General features: G+C 39.0%; 2 protein-coding genes across 2 annotated transcripts in view; one reads left to right on the top strand and one right to left on the bottom strand.

The window, feature by feature from the left end:
* The window catches only part of LOC115215894 (sorting nexin-12), a 44,751-nt gene extending 27,978 nt beyond the window's left edge, over positions 1-16,773 (top strand). The window contains exons 3-4 of the mRNA XM_029785246.2: positions 13,066-13,190; positions 16,111-16,773. Coding sequence (XP_029641106.1) covers positions 13,066-13,190; positions 16,111-16,216 — 231 coding nt within the window. The 3' untranslated portion in view covers positions 16,217-16,773. The remainder of the gene's footprint in view (positions 1-13,065; positions 13,191-16,110) is intronic.
* Positions 1-17,821, bottom strand: part of LOC115215459 (organic cation transporter protein-like) — a 463,156-nt gene that overhangs the window by 160,576 nt on the left and 284,759 nt on the right. The gene's annotated exons all lie outside the window — the stretch shown is intronic.

Raw genomic sequence — 17,821 nt, 5'->3', positions numbered from 1 at the left:
TTAAACTTGTGACCTTATCATTATGGACTGAACATCTCTAACCACTAAACTATATGCCTTCAAGATACACACACACACAACAGGCTCCTTTCAGTTTTTGTTTACCAAATCCACTCAGAAGACATTTGACCAAGATGCCTGCCCCTGAAATTGAACCTAAAACCATGTGGTTGGGAAGCAATATTTCTTAGCCATCATCTATATGTAATGTAGATGGACCACCTCAGCCATAATTGATTCCCACAACTGGCTGATGACCATCATTAATTCCACCCCTCCCAATAACAGTAGAATGCATTTTATCAGACCACATTTTTTATTTGCTCATTGTCCGAGCCACAGGGTTTGTTGATCCCTGTTTCAGCTGAATATTTGTGTGCACTGAAATGCGCACACACACACACACCTATTTCTTTGTAATGTCATAATCAATGTAAAGTGTCATAGGTTGAAAGAGAAGAGGGTGATAAAATATAGAGGGAGGAGGAGAAGGGAAAGTGGTGAAATTTTATGAAGTGAAGGGGAGGATTGTATTAAGAGGTGTTAACAGAGTGCAGGTGTGTAGCCTAGTGGTGGCGGGTGTTGCACTCATGATTGCAAGGTCACAGTTTCAATTCCCAGACCTGGCAGTGTATTGTGCCGTTGAGTAAAACACTTCATTTCTCTTTCGCTCCAGTCCTTATGTTGAACTGGTGTCCCCATTCAAGGGGAATATTGCTATCTCAGTCACTTGTTTGGTGTGGAAAGTGGTTAATTGGCCCTATGAGTACTAGCAAGGGAGATAATTTCCAGGGGTTGGTGATAACGATGTAAAAATAGAGGAAAGAGATCAAAGGAGCAGAAGGGAAGGAAACCATGAAGATGGTTGTGCAAGGTTCGATGGCATTGAGTTGGAACGAAAAAAGAATATAAAAAGCCCTGGTAATGGTGCCACATAAAAAGCAGTGGTGTTGCAAAGAAAGCAGTGCTGATGATGCCATGTAAAAAGTAAAAAAGTAGCTAGTCCACTCTGTAAAGTAGTTCATGTTAGGAAGGCACCCAACCATAGAAATAAAATCTAAACAGACAATTCGAGCCTGGTGCAGTTCTAACCATCCAACCCATGCCAGCATGGAAAACAGACATTAAATGATGATGATGAAGAGGAGGAGATAGATTAGGGTTGGTTGACTGCCAAGAGATAAGAATCTTCTGATTGGAAAATTTAACACTTCAGTATTTGACCCTTTCTTTACCAACCCTACCTGAAACTGCCTCCTGCTCTGTAGTACAAATGTCTTGTTTACATAAGTTCTGAATTAAAATCTTCCACCAAACCTTAGTCACAATTTATGTTCCTAACACTAAGCTTAATGATAACTAAGTTATTTTACTAAATTCTTTGTTATATTTAAAATTAATTGAAAGAAACACAGAACATCTCAACTGAAATATGGTAACAAAAGGGTTAAAGTCACCATGATATTTTTAACCCTTTCAGTATCAACCTGGCTGAAACCACCTCTGGCTCTATTGTATAAATGTCTTGTTTTCGTAAGTTTTGAATTAAAATCTTCCACCAAACCTTAGTCACAATTCATGTTCCTAACACTATCTTAAAGTAAAGTCATTTTACTTTGTTATATTTAGAATAATTGAAAGAAACACAGAGCATCTCAACAAAAATATGGTAATGAAAGGGTTAAACCAACTAGATCCAGCCTCTCACACCTGCCCTGCAATGTCATCCTAAAAATAAGCTTCACACTTGACAGGAGTAATCTGAATGTGAATGATTTAAGGGTCAATTGTTGATAGCCTGGCACTGGACCTAGCTGTATTAGAAGATAAAGGTCAAAACAGTAAACACTTTACACATCTGGGTTCAAGTTTTCCTTTGAGTCTGGAGTAGCTGACAAGAAACCACACTCCTGTTTATCCATCCTTCTCATCATCATCATACATCCATTTTTCCATGCTGGCATGGGTTGGATGGGTTAACAGGAGCTGGTAACCAAGGGAGCTACACCAGACTCTATTGTCTGTTTTGGCATGGTTTCTACAGCTGGATGCCCTTCCTAATGCCAACCACTTTACAGAGTGTACTGGGTGCTTTTTATGTGGTACCTTTCAGTGTATTAAAAAGCAAAAAAAAAGAAGAAAAAAAAGTTAAAATCCTGTGAAGTATTCAGTTGTTCTGTCCTTTTGTGATGTTATTATCAACAATGTTGTATGAAAGTATGACATCAACATTTATCTTACTGATAGCAATTTCTTTCCTAAACTTCATCAGTTTGCAAAGACATCTGCTATCTTGATCAGTATTTCAACTTTGGACACAAATTAAAGATAATTATTCTACCAAGTTCCAAAGTTCATTTCTGAGTGTTGGGGGGAAACAGTACTTTGTGTATACTTTTTACTTACTTTTACTTTTACTTGTTTCAGTCATTTGACTGCGGCCATGCTGGAGCATCGCCTTTAGTCGAGCAAATCGACCCCGGGACTTATTCTTTGTAAGCCCAGTACTTATTCTATCGGTTTCTTTTTGCCGAACCGCTAAGTGACGGGGACGTAAACACACCAGCATCGGTTGTCAAGCAATGCTAGGGGGACAAACACAGACACACAAACACACACACATACATATATACATACATACGACAGGCCTCTTTCAGTTTCCGTCTACCAAATCCACTCACAAGGCTTTGGTCGGCCCGAGGCTATAGTAGAAGACATTTGCCCAAGATGCCACGCAGTGGGACTGAACCCGGAACCATGTAGTTCATAAGCAAGCTACTTACCACACAGCCACTCCTGCGCCTATGTGTGTGTTTCTCAATTTTTTTTCTTTCTTCCCCTGTTCTGTGTACAAAAACTTAAATTTTATTTGTGATGCAGACATAGGTGTGTGGTTAAGAAACTTGCTTTGCAAACATTTGGATTCAGATTCAGTCCCACCATGTGGACACCTCGGGCAGGATCTTCTACTATGGCCTGATTGATAAAAGCCTTGCACATGGATTTGGTAGACCAAGGCTGAAAGAAGCCCATCATAATATAAAATTGTCTGTCTGTCTGTCTGCATCATCACCATTTTCATCATTATCCTTTAATGTCTGTTTTCCATGCTGGATGGATATGTGTGTGTGTATATATATATATATATATAGATAGATAGATATTCTGTTGTCTGGGGAGAGTCATTTTCTTTTTGTGCCTTATAATGTAACATACTCAACAGTAAAAATTTCCACTTTTTTCTTATTTTTATTTTCCTAAAATTTTCATTGTGTCTTGCAACCATTATAAAAATAAAAATTTAAAAAGTGGAAATTTTTACCAGTGAGTGTGTTACATTATAAAGCATAAAAAGAAAATGACTCTCCTCAGACACAACAGAATATACTTGAACACACAAAATCATATAAAGAATCTTGCAAACCAAATCCAAAAACGAAATATATATATACATACATGTATATACATGTATATATATATATTTGTTAAAGAGGACAACAAACGTTAAGGCAAGGCAAACATCTCAAGTTGTATACATTATTATTATTGGGAAAAATTAGATCACCTGTGAATTAAACACCCATATTTTGTATATATATTTATATATATATATATATATAGTGAGAATTTACAAAAAAACAAAAGATGAAGAGAGATGTGTAAACATCAAACAGATGTATTAGTTTAACGCTCAGGAAGGTGAGAAAGTCTTTTATGTTTCGAGCCCACACTCTTAAATAGAAAGGAACACAGAAAGAAACCGGGAAAGAAAATAGAAAAAGGTTTATATAGATATATATATATGTAATTATATTAGTAAATGAGAAAATGGATTTGGTATTAAACTTTATTCTGTGCAACATTCATTTTGACCCATCCTGCTATTGACATTTATTTGTTGGACTTTCTTCAACATGTGTTTCATCGTAATAATATAGGCACAGGAGTGGCTGTGTGGTAAGTAGCTTGCTTACAAACCACATGGTTCCGGGTTCAGTACCACAGTGTGGCACCTTGGGCAAGTGTCTTCTACAATAGCCTCGGGCCAACCAAAGCCTTGTGAGTGGAGTTGGTAGACGGAAACTGAAAGAAACCCATCGTATATGTGTGTGTGTGTGTGTGTGTGTGTGTGTGTGTGTGTGTGCGCGTGTGTATATGTTTGTGTTTGTCCCCCCAACATTGCTTGACAACCGATGCTGGTGTGTTTATGTCCCCGTAACTTAGTGAGACCGATAGAATAAGTGCTAGGCTTACAAAGAATAAGTCCTGGGGTCGATTTGCTCGACTAAAGGTGGTGCTCCAGCATGGCCACAGTCAAATGACTGAAAAAGGGTAAAAGAGAGAGTATATATATGTAAAAAGCACCATCCAAATGTGGTTGATGTCAGCCCCCCCCCTCACGCCCTGACTGGCTCCTGTGCCAGCAGCTCATATAAAACACCATCTGAACATGGCTGATGCCAGTGCCACCTGACTGGCTCTCATGCCAGTGGCACGTAAAAAGCACCCACTACACTCTCGGAGTGGTTGGCATTAGGATGGGCATCCAGCTGTAGAAACACTGCCAGATTTAGATTGGACCCTGGTGCAGCCTCCTGGCTTGCCAGTCCCCAATCAAACCGTCCAACCCATGCCAGCATGGAAAGCGGATGTTAAACGATGATGATGATGATGATATATACTGTGCAAAGATAAGAGCTACTAATAGTTTCTTGTTATGAAGACATGTGACTTGGCAGATTTTGGTTCTTGTGCCTCCAAGCAATCTTTAGGTTCTGAAGATTACTTGGAGACACAGGGAAACTGGAAGAATCCTGTTGCATATGTGTGTCTGTGTTTGTTGCCCACCGCCGCCACTTAATAACTGGTGTTGGTTTGTTTAAATCCTTGTAACATAGCAGTTCAGCAAAATAGATTGATAGAATAAGTTTCAAGGTTTTGAAAAAAAAGAAAGTTACTGGGATCAATTCATTTGACAAAAAAAAAAATGATTGATGGTGATACTCCAGCATGACTGCAGTCTTATGACTAAAACAAAAGATAAAAGATTAAAGATCAGTGACTGAGATCCCCTGCATTCCCTTGAATAGGCTGCCAGGTCATCACGGTTTATTTATTTACAGTTGAGTGAACTCAAGCCACATGCAACATTTTGCATAGCCTGGACTGGGAATCGAAACCATGGTCTTGCAATCATGAGTGTAATACCCTAACCACTAAGTCATGTGCTTCACCAAGGGTCAGGTGGGGATATTAAACCAGGTGACATATTAACCTTTTTGATACCACCAACCTGGCTGAAACCACCTCTGGCTCTGAGTACAAATGTCTTGTTTTTATAAGTTTCAAATTAAAATCTTCCACCAAACCTTAGTCACAATTTATGTTCCTAACACTAGCTTAATGATAACTAAGTTATTTTACTAAATTCTTTGTTATGTTTAAAATTAATTGAAAGAAACACAGAGCATCTCAACAGAAATATGGTAACAAAAGGGTTAAAGTCACCATGATATTTTTAAGCTTACCACCAACAACTGATAAGGCCCATTTGAAATGCTCATTCGTAATTTCCATCTTTAGTTTCATTGACAGAACTTGGGTCAACCTGCTGTTGTAATAGAAGACATTGGCCAAAGGTGCCTTAGATTGGTATTGAACTTACAGCTGTGACTGTAAAGCAAACTCATTAACCCCATAGCCATGCCTGTGTCTTTGATCAGTGATTTTTAATTAATCAACCTTGATCAAGTGCTTCTTAACCTAACATGTTTTAAATCTCTGAAATTACATGTCCGTACAAGAGTCCAGCGTATTGCTCTGTTTCTTTCTTTTTCTCCCCCCTCCCTTTCTCTTTTTGTTTCAGTAATTAAACTATGACCATGCTGGGGCATTGCCTTGAAGACTTTTTAAGACAAATTGATCCCAGGACTTCTTTTAAAAGCCTGGTACTTTATCGATTTCTTTCTTGCTGAACCACTAAATTATGGAGATGTAAACAAACCAACACCAGTTGTCAAGCACAGGCTGGGGATAAACAAAGACACACAGTCATATAATATATAAAAATATATATATATATATTCTTTTATTCTTTTACTTGTTTCAGTCATTTGACTATGTATGTATGTGTGTGAGTGAGTGTTTGTGTGTCTGTGTTTGTCCACCCACCATCGTTTGACAACCGATGTTGGTGTGTTTACGTCCCCATAACTTAGTGGTTTAGCAACCACATGGTCCCGAGTTCAGTCCCACTGCGTGGCACCTTGGGCAAGTGTCTTCTACTATAGACCTTGGTCAACCAAATCCTTGTGAGTGGATTTGGTAGATGGAAACTGAAAGAAGCCTGTCGTATATATATATATATGTGTGTGAGTGTTTATGTGTCTGTGTTTATCCCTCCACCATCGCTTGACAACCAATGTTGGTGTGTTTACATTCTTGTAAATTAGTGGTTTGGCAAAAAGAGACCGATAGAATAAGTACTAGGCTTACAAAGAATAAATTCTGGGGTCGATTTGTTTAACTAAAAAGGCGGTAATCCGGCACATAAACACTCGCACACACCACACGCACACACACACATATATATATATATATATACGACAGGCTTCTTTCAATTTCCATCTACCAAATCCACTCACAAGGATTTGGTTGACCAAGGTCTATAGTAGAAGACACTTGCCCAAGGTGCCACGCAGTGGGACTGAACTCGGGACCATGTGGTTGCTAAACCGCTAAGTTACGGGGACGTAAACACACCAACATCGGTTGTCAAGCGATGGTGGGGGGGGACAAACACAGACACATAAACACTCACTCACACACATACATACACACACACACAATGGGCTTCTTTCAGTTTCTGTCTCCCAAATTCACTCACAAAGGCTATGGTTAGCCCAAGGCAATAGAAAAAGACACCAAGGTGCCACGTGGTGTGACTGAGCCCAGGACCATATGGTTGGGAAGTGAACTTCTTACCACACAGCCTCAGCTGCACCTTGTTTGTACTTTCTGAAATTTTAAAAGATGAAAAGCTCACAAAGCTGCAGTGAACCCTATAGTGGTGTAGGGTGCCTCTTCTGCAGAATTGGGGGCTGATGGGAAATATTAGGGTTTTCATTTCACTTCTTTTAGAAGCAAGGAGAAGTTCACCCTTGGATTATGCAGATTTGTACTGGGCTGGTTCTACTGATTAATCTATTTCTCTCTCTCTCTCTTTTCAATCAATCAATCAATCAATCTCTCTCTCTCCTTTCCTACTCACCCTCTCTATCCCCTCTCATTCACTCTCTCTCTCTCTCTCTCTCTCTTCTCTTTCTCTCACTCTCTCCCTTCTCTATAGAGATTTGACAATTAATAAAGCCAACATTTTTTTTTTTTACTTGGTTTCAAGTAAATTATTTAAGAAAATAGGGTTAGGGGTTAGCATTGCACAACACCTTCCTCCTTCTCTGTCTGTCTCTTTCTGTCACAAGCACATTCCCCCTCCTCTCTCTCTCTCTCTTTCTCTCTCTCTCTCTAATTATCTCCAGTCTTCTTCCTGTTGCTGCCTCAGTGTCATCTGACTCAGTTTCTACAAGCTGAGATCAATTCTGATTAGTTGCTAAGCTGACAATGTTTGGAGACTGATGCTGGTGGTGGTGGTGGTGGTGGTGTTGACGGCGGCAGCGGTTTGTCGTAGCATTAGTATGATCATTAGCTATGTGTATGTGTGCATGTATCTATATCTCATATCTACTTCCTTATAAGTGTGTGTGTGTGCATATGTGTGTGTCTGTGTTTGTGAGAGAGAGAGAGGGAGAAAGAGAGTTAGACTTAGTGAAAAGAAATAAGTATTGATAGTAAACAAAAGTCGTAAATAACAACAGCAGAAGAAGAAGAAGAACGGTAAAAAAAAAAATATAAGCAAATCCGACCACCTCCACCCATGTCCCAGACTTTTGACCTTGATGGAGGTGAGAGGTTCGGATGTTGTTAGACACACTGCACAAAGCATTCCTGTCCATGTTTTTACTAGAAACACTTCCACAGTTACTAATGAAATACACACTCAGTGTGTGTGTGTGTGTGTGTGTGTGCGTGTGTGTGTGTATGTGTGTGTGTGCGCCACTCCCAAAGTGTTTGGATGTTAAGTTTTACTTCTGTGAAAAAGTTTTTAAATTTCAGAGAAAAAGGCTTCAGCAGAGTTATTAAAGTAATGTGATTGTTTTTTCAAAGTAGTGAATAGGTTAAAAGATGGAAAAGGGAAGTAGATGAGCTGCTGGCAGTGGATAAAACTTAGATGAGAGTGAAGTGGAGAGAGAGAGAGAGAGAGAGAGAGAGTCGGTTGGTCGGTGGGTGTAAGAGGCTATGTGAGGTATGAATTAGTCAGGGGAAAAATTGGTTGATGTAATTGTGTGGTGGGGAAGAAGAGGTGGCTGCATAGCCAGAGTTTACCGAAGTTTTATTTACTTGTGTCTGTGTCTGGTAAACATTCCAAACAGTTTAATTCTATAAACTGATCCTTCAATAAAGCATATATAATGCTCTCTGCTCCTAAAGTGTGAATACTTTGTCTTGTATTTAATAAGTACGCAAGGTGGAAGGTGTTTCACATAACTGAGGACAAAACAAGGAAAAATTTAGAAATGAAACAAAAAACATAAAATCAGCATATTTTAGAAAAAAACACGTAACACACATCTTTAATTAGACTCCTACGAAACAGGCCTTTCAAATATACAGGCCCAGGAGCATCCATGCTACCCTTTATATCCGTGAGCATCTCCCAACAAGTTTTTGGCACTCTGTGGCTGCTAACAAAATCTCTCCCTCCTGCTCTGTCCCAACTACCCACCCACCCACCATGTTGCAGAGTTTCCGTATCAGGAGAGAGCTACACAGCCACATATTGTTGCCAGTCACATGATAGTGTTTGTTGCCAGTCACATGATAATGTTTGTTGTGTGTCACATGATCATGCAGATCTGATTTTTTGCTGACTAGGAACTGCCCTTTCTTCATTACAAAACTTGATATTTTCATCTACCACATGTCTGTTAGTGGACTGTGCCACCCTGAGCTATTTGGGGGGTAAACCCCTATGATCCACTGGGGTTTGTCACTGATGACATCCTGGCCCTACATTATGAATTTGCCAGACCATTGACAATGTTACTCTTTATAAGATGCTGGGGAAAAACCGTCACTCGTGACTTCCATCTCTTGACTCTCAACACACTGACAATCTCTGAGTCACCGTGACTGGCAGCCAGTCATAAGTACCTCATGACTTCCCATTTGCAATGTCTCATTGGACTCTGCCATGTTGGTGCTGCCCATCGCTCTGTGTCTATGTTTGTATACTTGTGTGTGTGTGTGTCCCTCTCCCCTCACTTTCTCCCCCCACCCACCCATATACACCTATTCACAAAACCCATTCATGTCTCTCTTTCTTGCTCTATATACACATTTACATACCATCTATCACTTCAATATGAATACATCATTCAAAATATTGCCAAAATACCGTCTGGCTTTACCTGGGATTTTAACAAAGTATCTGTAGCTTTATGGGGGTATCGACCAACATCCATCCATATCCTCTGAAAAAAGATGAGTTGTGAACATTATTCTCCTGCTTGTATTCTACCTTTACTCTTTATTCTTTTATTTTATTCCTTGCAAACTGTAAATTTTCCCTGTCTAAAATATTCATACCTTGTCTCTGATGATGGAATACCCAGTGCGCTAACCTACCATTTGGGTTGGTGGCACATAAAAAGCACCATCCAATCGTGGTTGATGCCAGCTCGTCTGGCCCCTGCGCCAGTGGCACATAAAAATCACCCACTACACTCTCAGAGTGGTTGGCGTTAGAAACAGCATCCAGCTGTAGAAACACTCCCAGATCAGACTAGGGCCGGTGCAGCATCCTGGCTTCCCAGATCCAAGTTTTGTAATGAAGAAAGGGCAGTTCCTAGTCAGCAAAAATCAGATCTGCATGATCATGTGACACGCAACAAACATTATCATGTGACTGGCAACAATATGTGGCCTTGTAGCTCTCTCCTGTCCAAACCCATGCCAGCATGGAAAACGGACGTTAAACAATGATGATGATGATGGTGTGTGTGTGTAAATATATATATATATATAGTCATCACTATCGTCATCTTTAATGCCCATTTTTCCCTGCTTGGATGGGTCAGACAGAAGTCATTGAAGTAGATTTGCTACAGCCAGATACCCTTCCTGTTGCCAGCCCTCACCTGTTTCTAAGCAAGGTAATATTCCCCCCACCCATACATTTTCCAGAGAAGACTAGAAACAAACATCAATTGTGTGACTGACACTTGTCTATGACCATCATGTGATGTCAAAGAGAAGCTACACACACACACACACACATTTACATATGTATCTATACAGTGGGCTTCTTTCAGTTTCCGTCTACCAAATCCACTCACAAAGCTTTGATCAACCCAGGGCTGTAGTAGTAGGCATTTGCCCGAGGTGCCATGCACTGGGTTTGAACCCATGGCTACATGTTTGGGAAGCAGGCTTCTTAACCACACATCAACATCTACACCTATGTCTGTAGGTATGTGTGCATGCATATATATGTGTGTGTGTGTGTGTGAGGAGCAATGGCCCAGTGGTTAGGGCAGTGGACTTACGGTTGTGGGATCATGATTTCGATTCCCAGACCGGGTGTTGTGAGTATTTATTGAGCGAAAACACTAAAAGCTCCACGCGGCCCCAGCTAGGGGTGGTGGCAAACCCTGCTGTACCCTTTCACCACACCTTTCTCTCCTTCTTCCTGTTTCTGTTGTACCTGTATTTCAAAGGGGCCAGTCTTGTCACACTCTGTGTCACACTGAATCTCTCCGAGAACTATGTTAAGGGTACACGTGTCTGTGGAGTGCTCAGCCACTTGAACATTAATTTCACGAGCAGGCTGTTCTATTGATCGACTCAACTGGAACCCTCATCGTCACATCTGACGGAGTGCCACGATATATGTATACCTGTATATACATATATGTATATATATGTGTGTGTGTGTATATTTATATATACACACACACGCACATTTGATGAGGTTGAGTATATTGTGGCATTTTGTTATTTTTACATTCTGCATTTAAATCTTGTTACCTTTTTATATTTTGGTGGGAGAGGGCTATGAAATATTTATTGATATAGGCACAGACATGGCTGTGTGGTAAGAAGCTTGCTTCCCAACCACTTGGTTCCAGGTTCAGTCCCACTGCATGACATCTTGAGCAAGTGTCTTCTACTATGTCCTGGGATTTAGTGAGCAGATTTGGTAGGCAGAAACTGAAAGAAGCCCATTGTATGTGTATATATGTCTGTCTGTGTTTGTCCCTCCAGCACCACTTGACAACTGGTGCTGGTTTATTTACATCCCCATAACTTAGTGGTTCAGCAAATAACCAATTGAATAAGCACCAGGTTTTAGAAAAGCAAGGAAAAGTAGTGGGGTTGATTCATTCGACTAAAAATTCTTCGAGGCAGTGCCCCAGCTTGGCCACAGTCTGATGACAAACAAGTAAAAGATTAACCTCCAGGGTCTGTTTAATAGATTGCACCATTTCCCAAAATCTTCGACTGCTCCTAGTGAGAGGAAGCAGCACTAATGGGGAATTTCACATTTTGTTGTTCTGTAAAAGGTAAAAAAAAAAAGAGGGACCTTCTGATTATAAATAATAATAATAATAATAATGAAATTATTGTATACAGTGCTCAGGTGCACCACAACTTGTCAGAAAGTGCATATAAAGTACATGCAGTAATGTAAAAATGTCTGGAAAGCGAACAATGTATGAGTCAGATACATGCCTGTGTGTGTATGGAGGGGAGAAAATCGGGTGTAGTGTTGATCAGGTGTAGTAAATGATCCCTTAGAAGAAAGGAGTTCCCAGTGATAATTGAGAGTACCTGAAACTATGAGCCAAAAAAGTGTAGTTTTGTCCAAGAAATGGCCCCACTTCAAATGTTAACATGAAATACAGGGTGTCTCTGATCCCATGACATTATGGTTTTAGTTGAATATTATTATTATTATTATCAGGATTGCCAAATGGAAAAAAAAAAGGAAAAACCATCCATACTCTTGTGTTGTTTGGTTCTCCAAAGTTAGGTAACATCAAACCTTTTATCTTTTGCTTAGTTATTGGACCATGGCCATGCTGGGGAGCTACCTTAGGGGGTTTAGTCAAATCAATCTCAGGATGCTTCCTGACTGGCTCCCGTGCCAGTGGCATGTAAAAGGCACCATTCCAGCGTGGTCATTGCCAGTGCTGCCTGATTGGCCCCTGTGCCAGTGGCACATAAAAAGCACCCACTACACTCTGAGTGGTTGGTGTTAGGAAGGGCATTGCCAGATCAGATTGGAGCCTGGTGCAGCCTCCTGGTTTGCCAGTCCTCAGTCAAACCATCCAACCCATGCCAGCATGGGAAAAATGGTGATGATGATCATGATACTTACCCTATCAGTTGTTTGCTGAAGCACTAAATTATGGGGATGTAAACAAACTAACACCAGTTGTTAAGTGGCAATAGGGGACAAACACAGATGCAAAACACACACACATGTATATATATATAACAGACTTCTTTCAGATTCTGTTTACCAAATCCATTCACAAGGCTTTGGTGAGCTCAATGTTATAGTAAAAGACACCTGCCCAAGGTACCACACAGTGGGACTGAACCCAGAAACATGTGGTTGGGAAGCAAGCTTCTTACCACACGGAAGTCTAATGACTGAAACAAGTAAAGGATAAAAGATTTTTTTTTTAAAGTCATTAGATTTGACAGTAATTTGAATGCTGAAGGGTTAAACCAGTTTATCCAGTCCAAATATTCCACCTGTTTTATGATCACACCAGCCAGATCCAGCCCCTCGCACCTACCCTACAATGTCATTCTAAAAATAAACCTCAGAGCCATGAAATAATTCATGATTAATTCAAAATAATGAGAATAAAAAAAGCATGACATTTTGACCGATTTTTTTTTTTTTTCCTAATTTTTCTTAATCTTTCGCTGCAGATTGTTGTTCCAGCTCTCCCCAGAAAAGCATGGGAAAGGCAGTTACCATTCCGTGCAGATGATGGTATTTTTGAATCGGATTTTATTGAAGAAAGAAGAGAAGGCCTAGAATCATTCATAAACAAGTAAGAATATTCATCTCTTTTTTTTTTTTTTTTTTTTTTTTTTTTTTAGTTGTATGCCACATTTAAGTTATATCCAGCATATTGTCAACATTATTTTCTGTGGCCTTGTCCATATTTTCCTGTTATCGTGAATTAGTTGAACCTGCAATGATATTATCTCGTGCCTTTTATCAGCATCTGTTTTCACCATCACTGCTTTAACATCCACTTTTCCTTGCATGCATGGGTCAGATGGAAATCATATTGAGGTAGATTTTCTACAGCTGGATGCCCTTGCCATTGGCAACCCTTACCTCTTCCCAAGAAAATATTTCCCCATGGCCCATGGCCAGACATGTTCTTGTAGAATATTGGAATGGAATGATGATTCTGCTTATATGACAGTGGCAACAATTTACAACTATCACACTGTGAAGGTAAACAAACAAACACACACATTTGTTTATATGTATGTGTGTGTGTATATATGTGTGTATGTATATATATATATATATATATCTCCAAAAAACAAAGGAAAAAAACAACAACGTGAGGACGTGGTACGTGTAAAGTGTTAGCAGACATTCAAGGAATGAAAGAAAGTTGGTTTTACGTTTCAAGCAAAGCTCTTCTTCAGAAATAGGAGACAGAGGAAAGTCTAATAGAGAAGGAAGACTGAGGAAAAAAAAATTGCCAACAATTCACATGTGGTTACATTTTGAAATGACCAGAAGGGAATATCATCATCATCGTTGTTTAACGTCCGCTTTCCATGCTGGCATGGGTTGGACGATTTGACTGAGGACTGGTGAGCCAGAGGCTGCACCAAGCTCAATCTGATCTGGCAAAGTTTCTATAGCTGGATGCCCTTCCTAACACCAACCACTCCGAGAGTGTAGTGGGTACTTTTACGTGCTACCGGCACAATGGCCAGTCAGGTGGTTCTGGCAACGACCACGCTCAAAAGGTGTTTTTACATGCTACCAGCACGGGAGCCAATCCATAGCCCTGGCAACAATCACGCGTTACACTTGCACAAGTGCCAATCAGGCAGTACTGTCATCGGCGACGTCAGTAATTTGATATATATATAATATATTTCCTTCTCGAGGCATGCCAGGCTCATGAGGGTCAGTTTCCTGGCTTCAGTGTCGTATAAATTCCCCCACCTGGATGAGACGCCAGTCCAGTCACAGGATGACTCACTTTTGCCAGCTGAGTGGACTGGAGCAACATGAAATGAAGTATTTTGCTCAAGAACATAACACATCACCTGGTCCAGGAATTGAAACCACAATCTTATGATCAGGAATCCAACACCTTAACCACTAAGCCAAATGCCTCCACCTCATCATCATCATTTAATGTCCGTTGTCCATACTGGCATGGGTTGGACAGTTTGACTGGGCTGGCATGCTGGAAGGCTACGCCAGGATCCAGTGAATTTGGCATGGTTTTCTACGGCTGGATACCCTTTCTAATGCCAACCACTGCAAGAGTGTAATGGGTGCTTTTACATACCACCAGCGTGAATGCCATTTGCGTGACACTGGTATCTGCTACAAGTGCGATTTTGCTCCGTTTGATGGATCTTCTTCTCAAGCACGACATAATGCCAAAGGTCTCAGTCATTGCCTCTGTAAGGCCCATCCCATGGCACGTAAATAGCACCCACTACACTCTCAGAATGGTTGGCATTAGGAAGGGCATCCAGCTGTAGAAGACATCTTCCCAAATCCTGGCTTCCCAGTCCTCAGTCAAACCATCCAACCCATGCCAGCATGGAAAACGGCGATCCCACCCATGCTTGCATGAAAGGCGGACATTAAACAATGATGATGTTATAAATATTATTTGCATGAGTGTAGATCTGACCCATGCAAGCATGGAAAAGTGGACATTAAATTATGATGATAATGATGGTGATTATAGAAAGAGCTTTTGGCCAATCTGTTTCCATGTGTAAACATCACGATAGTCTTTTATAACCCACAAATCTTTTGAAAAACTGGAATAAGTCTTTTACAGACAGTTTGGAGACTGTTTTTATCTTATATGTTTCCTATTTGGAAATAGATAATAAATATATTTTGCTTTTGAAGTAGGAATCTATATTGATAAACCTGTCACTTATAACTTACTTATAAGTGTTATCATTATACATAAATCCTGGCTCCAGCTACATAAACGCTATAGCGAGAAATATATACTCTGAAATGCTAACGGACATTTTATGCATGCATGTATGTTGAAGATGAACAAATTTGTGTTCCTTTAACTGCTATAAAAAAAATACACAGTTTCATAATTGCAGAAATAAATTTCATTAACAAGTGGAAGAACATGAAGAAAGAGAAAATAATTACTACATTATTTTATTTATGTACATTTAGCATTTGTAGTACAATTGGAAAATAAAGTCATTTTGTTGTAGAGCATTACGACTTAAAATTCACGCCAGCTAATTTTTCATACTAATTACTAGAGTTCACAACAATTCAAATAAGTCTTGTTGGATTTAAGTCATAGACATGGCATAAAAAATAGCCAATATCTCAAGGAGTGAGTATGTTGTGGAGTTTAGTAACATCCTATGATCACTGAGTATTTTCCCAAAAATCTGGGTTTTTATAACTGCTCATATCCGAATTCTAAGAAGCAAAAGTTTGTGTTGTACAGCCAGCTGGAGATGATGTCTTCTGGGGCTAAATTACAGCAACATTTGTCCTAAAGTTTACAATTTGTATATGGGCAGTAATTTTAACCAGTGGGATTACCAATAATCATGCTTGTTCAGGCATTTGAGGTAAACTAAAGGTAAACTAAAGTTTGATTCACTCAATTTTCTTTCTAATGTCATTTCTGTTGTTTCTTGATATCAAAACTGATTTACATTCGTAATTTTTTAATAATAATAATTTTTTTCTTTTGTCTCTTCCAGGGTTGCTGGTCATCCATTAGCACAAAATGAACGTAGCTTGCATATGTTCTTGCAAGAGCCAGCCATTGACAAAAATTATGTTCCAGGAAAAATTCGAACAACATGAAAAATTTAAAATTAAGACACTATATTTTACTGTGACCCAGAAGTTTTTTTCTTTTTCTTTTTTTTTTTTCATTCTTTCTTCCTCTCTCTTTTTTTTTTCCAAGACGCATCTTCTGTGGCATCAGATCACTAAAGTTGGATAAGTGGGAATTCTTTCTCTCTCTTTCTCTTGCTATCTTCCTCCCCCTCTCTCTCTCTCTCATTCTCTCTTTCCCTTCCTCTTCTCGTTATCAGGATGCAATGCCAGTTACTTTTATCACACTCACAGATGTTGCTCTTCATTTTAGTTGTGAAAGTTTTGCCAACATATTTACAAACTTTATAACTTTCTGAAGCATTCAGAATTATTAACTGAAAATACTTTATTATTATTGTTATTATTATTATTATTATTATTATTATTTGGTTCTCTTGCTGGACTGGAATATATCCATAACTCCTAACCTTAAACTTTCCCCTTTCAATCTATTCTCACTTGATTTCTTTTCTCTCATAATTTTCTTTTAGTAATTGTATGACAGCAGTTATACGTATATATATACATACATATATATATATATACACATATACATATATATATATATATACCAGCTGCTGGGCCACTTTTGATTAATGCTTCGTACTGTTCCCTCAATTTAACAATAATATGATTTTTTTAAATGGAGATTATTAAAAAAAAATAAAAATTTAGTTATTTACAAAAAAAAATACATTGTTTACATTGACTTATTGTGCTAAATCATCATCATCATCATCATCATTACTGTTGTTTGTGATTTATTCTTCAATTTGTCCAATTATAATATTTTAATTTCTTTAATTATAAAATCCAGTTTACTGTTTTGTAAAATTGTTTTCAGCCTGTTTGCTTTCCTGTTTAACAAGATAAATTTTAGTTTCTTTGTTTTAATTTACTCCAGAAATGCTAAATTTGTTTAAGGCGGAAGTATGACTGTGTGGTAAGAAGTTTACTTCCGAACCATGCAATTCTAGGTTCAATCCAACCGTGTGGCACCTTGGACAAATGTCTTCTACTATAGCCTTGGGATGACCAAAGCCTTGTGAGTGGATTTGGTAGACAGAAACTGAAAGAAGCCTGTCTGTATATTTGTGTGTGCGTGTGTGTGTCTTTGTGCCTGTGTTTGTCTCCCATCACTGCTTCGCAATTAATGTTGGTGCATTCATGTCCCTGTAACTTAGCGGTTCAGCAAATGAGACTGATAGAATAACTATCAGGCTTAAAAAAGAACAATAAATACTGGGGTTCATTCGTTCGACTAAAAATTCTTCAAGGCATGGCCGCAGTCTAATGACTAAAACGGGTAAAAGATATATATATATATATCTATATACAACTTATAAACAAGGGCAAAAGAAAAAATTTGCAATGCCAAATATGCCGAAAATAGACACATCGTCAATAACCATATAATTCATCACTTTGCTGGAGAATTTCTATTTTGGATATATTTGGGGTACTTAGGTCTGCTCATGACTTAGTGTTTGTTTCTTCCATGAGTATAAGTAAGTATTTCATTTATTTCTTTGCCGCATTTATCACTGACGAAGAGAAGGTTCTTATGAATTAACTCTGAAATCAGGTCCG

The sequence above is a fragment of the Octopus sinensis genome, linkage group LG9 (genome assembly GCF_006345805.1).
Source record: "Octopus sinensis linkage group LG9, ASM634580v1, whole genome shotgun sequence".
Lineage (NCBI taxonomy): Eukaryota > Metazoa > Mollusca > Cephalopoda > Octopoda > Octopodidae > Octopus > Octopus sinensis.
This window is presented reverse-complemented; position numbering and strand designations above follow the sequence as displayed.